This window comes from Herpailurus yagouaroundi, unplaced genomic scaffold (genome assembly GCF_014898765.1).
Source record: "Herpailurus yagouaroundi ecotype Mexico unplaced genomic scaffold, PumYag 166, whole genome shotgun sequence".
In the NCBI taxonomy this organism is placed as follows: domain Eukaryota; kingdom Metazoa; phylum Chordata; class Mammalia; order Carnivora; family Felidae; genus Herpailurus; species Herpailurus yagouaroundi.
Genome location: NW_024412407.1, coordinates 2,454,752 through 2,464,456, shown reverse-complemented (window position 1 = coordinate 2,464,456; position 9,705 = coordinate 2,454,752). Strand labels below are relative to the sequence as shown.

General features: G+C 55.5%; 1 protein-coding gene across 1 annotated transcript; it reads right to left on the bottom strand.

The window, feature by feature from the left end:
• Window positions 1-1,109: 1,109 nt before the first annotated feature.
• KRT8 (keratin 8) lies at window positions 1,110-9,233 on the bottom strand. Its single transcript, XM_040488016.1, has 9 exons — window positions 8,785-9,233; window positions 5,611-5,819; window positions 4,935-4,995; window positions 4,392-4,487; window positions 3,606-3,770; window positions 3,205-3,330; window positions 2,037-2,257; window positions 1,840-1,898; window positions 1,110-1,534 (listed from the first exon to the last, which is right to left on the bottom strand). Exons 1-9 carry the CDS (start codon window positions 9,124-9,126, stop codon window positions 1,344-1,346), a joined length of 1,470 nt encoding a protein of 489 aa, XP_040343950.1. The 5' UTR covers window positions 9,127-9,233; the 3' UTR covers window positions 1,110-1,343.
• Window positions 9,234-9,705: the final 472 nt, after the last annotated feature.

Sequence of the window (9,705 nt, the reverse complement as noted above, 5' to 3'; positions counted from 1 at the left end):
GCTGGGAAACCAAGGGTCTGGGGACAGAAACTTGGAGACCCACAAGCAGGACCAGAACTTGAACTTCCAGTGCCAGCTGTCCACACTTCTATATTGTCTTGTTTATTCTCCCTTGGTGTTTTGGAAAGTAAATAAGGGCCTGTCCACACTTAGTCTAGGGGGCCAACATATCAGCCTAGAACTCCCTGGTCGTGGCAGTGAAACCAGAGGCCAGAGATGCGCTGCCCCACCTCGCTGTGTCCTAAACCTCTGGTCCTGCCCTAGACCTTGGAGGCTGCATTTCAGCAAAAACAGGCAAACCCCTTTACACATTCCACAGAATATATCCACACCCATATACACACAGCACACCCTCCACATGCAAACACAGAACGCACACGCCCTTCGCATACTCAGCTGTGTCTATAATATAAAAAGTGCATTTAAAAGGGTGGAAAGCGGCGGGGGGGCAAAGACCACTGTAGGGTGGGTGCAACCGTGAGTGGAACAGGGAAGAGCCCACTTATCAATGCCAAGTCCTATACGATCTTGGCTTCTAGAAATTGCAGGTATGACACACACCCAGTTACTAGAAATGGACTCTGGGCTTCTGAAGGGATGGGAAAACCAGGACTCCTTGGTCCTCAGCTGCAAAGGAATCACGATGGTAAAAAGACATCTGTGGCCACCAAGAAAATGCCATGTGCCTGGCTGAGGAGGAAGAGGAAAGGCTTGGGAACTGAACTGGGTTCCAATGCCAGACCCTCCTCTTTCTAGCTGGGCCAGTTACTTGGCCCTATGTGCAAGCGGTCCTGTGATGCTATAGAAAGGAAACTGAACTCTCTCCTGATAATTCCACCCAAAACCTGCTCTGCTGGCCTCGAAGGCTTTGTTGCACAGATAAAATGAAATGGGTATTTAAGAGCACATTAATGGGCAAGGCGTCATCTGGCTTTCAGCAAAGAAGTCTCTCTGGGAACAGCCTAAAGAAGGCAAGACTTTCCTCCCCGGTGCCCCCTACTTTCCAGGATCCCCTCCCCCCAGCTTCTGAGTCCCAAGAGAGGCCTCCCGACCACCTCTCCCCCACCTCACCCCACCCCACCCCTTAACACGGGCTGCACACAGCCAAGTGGGATTGGCAGAGCCATCTGAGGCTTTATTTGGGAAAAGACTCTTGAACTGGCTTTTAGCTGGGGGCAAGAGGGGGTACCCAGGGCAGTGGACTCCCCCTAAGGGTAGGCCGAAGACTGGGGTGAGGCTTAGGTGGGCCTCCCGTTCCCGATGCTCCCCTGCACGGCTCCTTCCCCCACAGGCTCTACGGCAGCCACTGGAGCGGGGAGGCTGGGAGAGACCACAGTGGTTGTTCACTTGGACAGGACGTCAGACGACTCGGACACCAGCTTCCCATCACGGGTCTCGATCTTCTTCACCACCACAGCCTTGGAGGAGCTGACACGGCTGGAGGAAGCAGAGCTCCCACCAGAGCCGAAGCCAGACTGCATGGCATAGCTGAGGCCAGGGCTCATGAGGCCCCCGTAGGCTGAGACCATCCCACCTGGTCAGGGATAGAAGCAGTCACATGAGCGCACAAGGCCATGTACACATCAGGCTCCGTGTCCCCTGTTCCCTGTCACTCCCTGCATAGTCCGCAGGCCTGGGAAATCACCCTGCTTCATTATTTTAGGATTACTGGGGGGAAACCAGGAGCAGAGTAGGACAGAGCTTTGAATTAGTTATGTGACCTTGGACAAGACATCTGACTGCACCCCAGTTTCCTCACCTGTACAAGAGGGAGACGTATAGGAGCTGGCTGAAAAGGCCCCACCCTCCTGCCCTGCACCCCAGGGCCAGGACACTCACCTGAGTAGCCGGTGGAGGTCTTAGTGTGGATACTCATGTTCTGCATCCCAGACTCCAGCCTGGACCCAGAGGACACACGAGACATCAGAGCCAACTCCTGACCCTGGTTCCAGGACCACGGGACTCAATTCCCACCCCTCCCCACGCCAGGTCCCAGGGCTGGGGCGCCAGGGCCACTCAGAGACCCCAACACCCACCGGCTCTCCTCGCCCTCCAGCAGCTTGCGGTAGGTGGCGATCTCGATGTCCAGAGCCAGCTTGACGTTCATGAGCTCCTGGTACTCCCGCAGCTGCCGGGCCATGTCCTGCTTGGCCCGCTGCAGGGCGGCCTCCAGCTCGGCCACCTTAGCATTGGCGTCCTTCACGGCCAGCTCCCCACGCTGCTCGGCATCAGCTACGGCGGCCTCCAGGGAAGCCCTCTGTGGGGGCAGGGAGAAGGTAAGCAGGTCAGGGCAGAGCCTGGTTATCTCCTCCCCCTGCACCCACCCTCCCTTTCCCTTTTTTAGGGACCAGAGCCTCTCCCTGACCTAGATTAACCAACTCCACCTAGCACCAAGAAAATGCTACCAATGAGCTTCAGGAACCCAAATAGAGTGGGGCGGGGCAGTGGCTGGCGGTGGTGGAGCATGTGACTCTTGATCCCAGGGTCATGAGTTCAAGCCCCACGTTGGGTATAGAGTTTACTTATAATAAATAAATTTAAAAAAAAAAAAAAAAAAAAGGAACCAGAATAGGGAAATCCAAGCAGTTCCCAGACTCTTCCTTGAACAAACTTCTCACCTGGGACGCCATGAAGCATCATCCCCGCCCTAACTGGGCCAGCTCTCTGCTTTCCAGACTGTGTTAAAAGCAGCAGAGCCTGACCTTACCCTGATTTACAAGACAATAAAATAAAGCAGGCTTGGGGCGCCTGGGTGGCGCAGTCGGTTAAGCGTCCGACTTCAGCCAGGTCACGATCTCGCGGTCCGTGAGTTCGAGCCCCGCGTCGGGCTCTGGGCTGATGGATGGCTCAGAGCCCGGAGCCTGTTTCCGATTCTGTGTCTCCCTCTCTCTCTGCCCCTCCCCCGTTCATGCTCTGTCTCTCTCTGTCTCAAAAATAAATAAACGTTGAAAAAAAATTTTAAAAAAAATAAATAAAGCAGGCTTGGGAGAACCCATTCTGGACCCCAACCTGTCTGTCGCACCCGCTCTGGCCCCTGTGACGGCCCCAGGAACCTCTTCCGCGCCCTTCAGCCTCCCAGGAGCAGCCTGAGAACCTGGAAGTCCGGTTTAGGATTCTTTCCCAGGCCCCTCACTCCCTGCTGCATTGCTCGCTGTCACCCACACATGTCCAGGGATCCTCTCCCACCGCCAGCCCAGCCCATACCTGGTTTTTGAGGCCCTCAATCTCAGCCTGGAGTCGGTTAATGTTCCGGTTCATCTCGGAAATCTCCGTCTTCGTGCGACGGAGGTCATCCCCATGCTTCCCGGCCAATGTCTGCAGCTCCTCGTACTGCAGGTATGAGGCAGGAGTGAGGCAAGTGCCCTGCTCATCTCACCTCACCCCTGCCCCCCCCCCCCCCCCCCACCCCCACACACACACGCACACACCACTGCCGGCCTTCTTCCAGACCTCCAGGCACACGGATATCCCTGTCTCCACAGTACCCACTCAGCAGGCCCAGCTCACAGCAGGCAAGGTCGACTTTGAAATCCTGCTCCCTCCTTAAGTACTAGGGCACAGAACCAGCCAGAGGGGAGGGCCAACCTAGTGACCCCACTCTTCACCTTGATCTGGTACATGGTCTCAGCCTCAGCCCGGCTACGGTTGGCAATTTCCTCGTACTGGGCCTTGACTTCGGCAATGATGCCATCCAGATCCAGGGAGCGGCTGTTGTCCATGGACAGCACCACAGACGTGTCCGAGATCTGGGACTGCAGCTCACGGATCTCCTGTAGGGGGCAGGTGGGGTGGGGGGGTAAGGCCCTGTCCCTGCACCCAAGAAGTCCCCTCTGGCAGAAGGAACTTCTTTAGGGACAAAACAGGGAGGCCAGCAGCAGAGGAGAGAAGCAGGTGGAGTTAGAGCCGGGGAGAGGGCCACGTTCCTGAAGAAGGAAGACATGTCAAAGACCTGAAACCTGGGGGGAAGTACAGGTGAAAGAAGATAAGGATAATAAGGCAACCTGGCTTCAGGCGTGTAACCTGAGCAGCAGCGCCCTTCCACACTCAGCTACCAGTAGTAAGCCCCTGAAGAGCTTTCTAGAAGGCCCAAAGATTCAGAACAAAGGCTCTGGGGACAGAGCAGGTTCAAGTTGTAGCTGGGTCACCACTCTGTATGAAGACCTTGGACAAGATACTTCATTCCGGAGCCGGTTTCCTCACCTATGACACGGGGTAATAAAGCCTCCCTCACCCTCATGCAGGGGGTGCAAAACATATAGAACCGTCATGCTGGGTTATGTCAATAATTGTAATCATTCAGTTGGTGATACTCTGCCTGCTGATGCACTGGGGGCTGGGAGGAGCCTGTGACAGGGCAGGGGACCCTCAGTCCTCAGCCCCCAAGAACATACCTCTTCATACAGCTGCCTTAAGAAGTTGATCTCGTCAGTCAGCCCTTCCAAGCGGGACTCCAGCTCTACCTTGTTCATGTAAGCTTCGTCCACATCCTGGGCGGTAGGGGAGGGGCAGCCTGAGCTGAGTGTCCACACACAACCCCAACCAGGGACACCCAGTGGCCCAGACACAGAACCTCTAACCAACTGACTTTTCCACCTCACTCCATGGCCTGATTCTCCAGCCTCAGCCCCATCACACCTGTATCCCCAGCCCAAACACGTTTACCTCAGTTTCTGCAGCCCTCCTCCTCCACTAAGAGGCCCTTCCATGGCCAGACCTCCATTTTCTTAACCACGTCCTAACATCAATGTTCAGAGTTCTGGCCAAATGTACCTAAGTATCCCTCAGTCCTTGTCTATCTTTCTCTGCTGTGTACCTGGGAGGCACCCAAATGCCCCATTACTTGGACACATTTAGGGACAGAACCCGGAAAACCTCCTAATCCAAGTCTCTAAGCCCCGCGTCCCATGTCTGGTCGGGGAGGAGTGTTCCCTCACCTTCTTGATGAGGATAAATTCATTCTCCATGTCTGTATGTTCTTTGATCTCCTCCTCGTATCTGGTGAGGAACAGAATTAGAATCAGAGGGTGAAGGCAAAGGTGAGGTTATCCTGAGTATTTGGGGAGGCAATATCTAGGAAACTCAGCTCATGAAGGACACGAGGGCTGGGCTGGTGCTTCGCCCCAACCAGTCAACTCTTTCCCCACCCCTACCCCAGGGCTATCATCAGCCAGTGGGGAGGCCTGTGGCAGGAAACCCCTCTCTGAATCCACGTGTGCACGTTGGATTAGGCATATGAAGAGGGTTAGCAGCAGGGATTGACAGGAGACCTCAGACAGAACTTTCTGGAGTGTGCTGGAAATCAAGGGTAAGGAAAAAATGAGGCCAGGGCTGCAGGTGCGTACCAGAGGCCTCTCCCATCTGATGCTTACGACGTAAATATTAACATATACCTTGTTGTCCAAATCTGGACAGTTCTGAGATCGAAAGGGGGTGGGTGCTGTTAACAATTATGCCTGGACAATGGGCATAAACCTAGACTGTTCTGGAAAGCCTGGACCTCTGGTCACCCTAATTACATAGGACTGCACTGCCCAACAAGCAGAGGGCCCTGGGGTCTTAGGCAGGGCAGGAGGACTTCAGTCGGTAGGGGGCGGTGGGAGGGCAGCTCACTTATTCTTGAAGTCCTCCACCAGGCCCTCCATGTTGCCAAGCTCCACCTCTAGCTTCAGCTTCTCCTGGCCCAGGGTGTCCAGCTGCCGTCGGAGGTTGTTGATGTAACTCTCGAACATGTTGTCCATGTTGCTGCGAGCGGTTTTCTGCTGCTGCAGGAGGTTCCACTTGGTCTCCAGAATCTTGTTCTGCTGCTCCAGGTGCCGCACCTGCATGAGGGAAGGAGGGAGCAAGAAGGTCCACATCAGGCCATCAGGTGCAGTGTGGGGGGAAGCAAGCACTGTCCTTTCCTCTAACCCACTTCCCGGGCAGCGGGGTCTCCAGAACCCAGAGAGCTGGTTAGCTGTTCTGGGAGAATCACCAATGGCCTGAAAGAGCCGGCACGGCGGTGAGTGGACTAGGGGGCCATGTGCCTCTAGTGCGGGGGTGGGGACAAGTGGGGATGATAGGCAAGTGCATAGACGGAAGGGATCAGCTAGGGGAGTTACGCTGAAACGATACTCGTAGAACGAATAGGTCTTCTTTACTTAGACTGTGTATTACAAATCAGCAAGGATAGCCAAGTTTCGATGAATACTTTATGTAAGGTTGAAAAGGAAATTCAAGGGCTCATATCAAACATTGCTGTCATCATCATTATTATTGGGAGTGGCTCTGAGGGACTCCTAGAGATTACAGAGAAACTTGAGCTCTTCGGCCTGGAGAACACTGACCAGAAGACCCAGGTTTTAGCCAAATGCTGCTACCAACCTGTACCGAGCAACATTCAGTTGCTTACTCTCTCTGGGCCTGGGTCTCCCCAATCCTGCGGTAGCCTAAAGAAGCCCAGGCAGGCCCTTTCAGGAGCCTATCTCTGTGCAGATGTCACTGGGCCTTGGGAAAGGGGCAAGAGACCAAGCAGATCTATGTGCAAACCAAACACCCCCGTCTCCACCACACTCCCTTTGTGATTCTCCAGCATCATGGAGGTCTTCCCACTAACCCCCACCCCCGAATCCACAGCCCTCTCCTCCTGCCCCAAACACAAAGTTTCTGGGTTCCTTGGGCTCAAGGGATCCAGATTTCAGGAAGAAACTAGGGCATATCAAAAAGGATTTTTTTTATAAGATTTTATTTTTTAAGTAGTCTCTACACCCAACATGGGGCTTGAACTCACAACTCCGAGATCATGAGTCACATACTCCACTGACTGAGCCAGCCAAGCTCCCCAGAAAGGAAATTTTTAAAAGAAAGAATAACAGACTGGTTCCAAAAACAAGAATGTGTTTTTCTTAACCCCAAGTCGTCACTTTTTCTGTTCTTTAACTTGAGGGGACTTAAAAGAGAAGGTGGATTTAAGGGTCTGGTCTAGAGCCAACAAATTCTTCTCTAGAAATCCTTTCTTCCCCATGTCATTCAGCCCCCAAATTATAAAGAGTACATGATTTTAGGGGCGCCTGGGTGGCGCAGTCGGTTAAGCGTCCGACTTCAGCCAGGTCACGATCTCGCGGTCCGTGAGTTCGAGCCCCGCGTCGGGCTCTGGGCTGATGGCTCGGAGCCTGGAGCCTGTTTCCGATTCTGTGTCTCCCTCTCTCTCTGCCCCTCCCCCGTTCATGCTCTGTCTCTCTCTGTCCCAAAAATAAATAAACGTTGAAAAAAAAAATTAAAAAAAAAAAAAAAAGAGTATATGATTTTAACCTTTAGCCTTACTGGACTGCTTAATATGGGCCAAGCACTGCTAAGCTCTTTACATACATCATATGCTTGAATCGGCAACACCTCTTTGATTTAGGGATCATCAAGCCCATTTTATAGATGAGATCAGATTTGGCAAAGTAGCCCCATCAAAGGGAAGGGCAGAGTACTGTGATCCAGGAACTCGGACTCAGAGCCCGGTGCCTAACTACTCACTTGCGACGACCCCAAAGCTAACAAAACCCCGTCAAGGAGTGAAGTCAAGGGTGCTTTGGGCCAAGGGGGCAGCAAGCTGGCCACAAACAGGGGAGTGCCAATTCCCTGGGGGACTCCAATTCCTAAGGGCGTCACTCTGCCCCAGGATTTGCCTCCTTCCCTTCCCACAATGCCTCCAGGAGCCACTCAGCAGGGAGTGGCCCAATCCTCCAGCGCGCTGGGCACTCCCCCCACCCCCACCCCCACCGGGGCCCCTGGGGCAGCAAACATCCAGGCTGCAAAACCCGGCCAGGTGCCTGCCGTCGGGAAAGTGGAGCCAGGTTGGGGCGGAGCCGGGGTAGGGAAGAGTGAAAGGGGCCAAGGGCCGAGTGGGGAGAGGGGCGTTGGCAGACAGACACCTTATTTGAAGCCATAAACTATGGGGTTGAACAGGACACGAAACCTGGGCGAGGTATCCAACGCCCGTAGACTTTGAATCCTGGATGGAGCTTTCCCGAAGCCAGGCCCTGGCGTCCCCTCACCCCGACCCCACCCCCCAGAAACTAAGAGCTCCCCAAGTAGGGGAGCGCTCCCCCACGATGGAAGGCCTCAGCCCCTCACCCCACGGGGCGAGGCGGGGGGGAGACGGGGGGGGGGGGGGGGGGGAGACCGAGGCTCTGCCCCGCCCGACCCCGCCCACCCCGCGGGTTCCCAGGGCAGGGGCCGGGTGATGACTCATCTCGGTGCCCCCACACCCGGGCCCTGGGACGACAAAGGCCTCAATCAATATTTGCCTGGTTGAGTCAAGGCACCCGTTTCCTTCTTCCAGAATCCTATCGAACCCTATTTAAATTTAAAAAAAAAAAACAACAAAAAACAGAGGGGCACCTTTGGGGAGCCCTAGGGGCAGGGCTAGGGAGAGGGTGAACCTGGACGAGGGGCCTCCCGTCCCACCCCACAACTGAACAGCTAAGGCTCTTCCAGGCCTAAAGCTTCATAGCCCGGTCAGCACTCGGGTAGGGGTGAGATGCGTGAAGGGAGGAAGCCTCAAGGTTGAGAGTCAGAAGCGGCCCGGACCCTCTCCCCACAGATGCCCCAGCCCAAACCAAAATGCACGGGAGGACTGAGTCATCGCTGGAAGGGAGAGTGTTGCAGGGTGGGTGGCGCCCAACAGGTCGCCAGTGGAGAGCTGGAGATGTACCCACAGACTGGGTGACCAAGAGACCGGTCGGGACCCCTGGCAAGCCCCAGGCACTGCCAGCCACGCGGGGGGGGGCGGAGCGGGGGGGGGGGGGCAGTCCTCACCTTGTCGATGAAGGAGGCAAACCTGTTGTTGAGGGTCTTGATCTGCTCCTTCTCCTGGGTGCGAACGGCCTGGATGTTGGGGTCCACCTCCAACTTAAGGGGGCTCAGCAGGCTCTGGTTCACTGAGACAGCCGTGATGGCCCCCATACCGCCGGGCCTGCCATAGCCCCCAACCACACTCATGCTGCTGCCCAGGCCACCCCGGAAGCTGCTGCCGCTGCCCACCCGGGACAGGGCAGAGCTGATGCGGGAGCCAGGCGCGCTAGTGAAGGAGAGGCTGCTGAAACCCCGGGGGCCGGAGGAGGACACCTTGTAGGACTTCTGGGTCACCCTGATGGACATGGTGGAGGCCGGTGTGGAGGCTGGAGTGGAGGCGAGTAGGCTGAACCTGCCTGAGGTTCGAGAAGAAGCCGAGAAGCTGCTTCTATGGTGGGAAGAGCTCCCCAGGGTTGGCCCTTTATAACAGAGAACACAGCCCAAGGGGAGGGGGACCAGCCTGGTACCTGAGTGGCTAGGCCCTGAGGGGGCTGGGCCTAACCCGACACCTGCCACCTACAGGCCAGACTCAGGTGGGGGCAGCAGAGAGCTGCTCCTACCCAGGAGCCCACTCTGGCACTGCCCCAAAAGCTCAGAAAAGAAGGATTCCAGAAGTGTAAAACTGGGGAGAACCTTTGCCTTGCAGGGGCCCCACATAACAAAGAGACTTGCTTGGGGTCACCGAGCCGCTGCAGTCCTACTCTGGGCGTCATCTCCTTCCCTCCTTGGAGAAATAAATGCAAGGACTCAGAAGCATAGCAGGAAAGGGATCCCTGAACCCCCAACACCCCAAAGACACCACCTCATGTTGTCTCCATGTTGGGTGATTATGAAACTCTGCCCAGGCTGGAGGACAGGCCCTCTAGGTTCCAAATCCTTGAACCT

What these genes read in the sequence shown, in the direction of transcription:
- KRT8 (XM_040488016.1), bottom strand. Translation starts at nt 9,126, where the DNA reads ATGTCCATCAGGGTGACCCAGAAGTCCTACAAGGTGTCCTCCTCCGGC. An exon ending in GTGGAGGACTTCAAGAATAA is followed by an intron (nt 4,996 to 5,610) that starts GTGAGCTGCCCT and finishes GTTCCTCACCAG; the next exon opens with ATACGAGGAGGAGATCAAAG. An exon ending in GACCTCCACCGGCTACTCAG is followed by an intron (nt 1,535 to 1,839) that starts GTGAGTGTCCTG and finishes ATCCCTGACCAG; the next exon opens with GTGGGATGGTCTCAGCCTAC.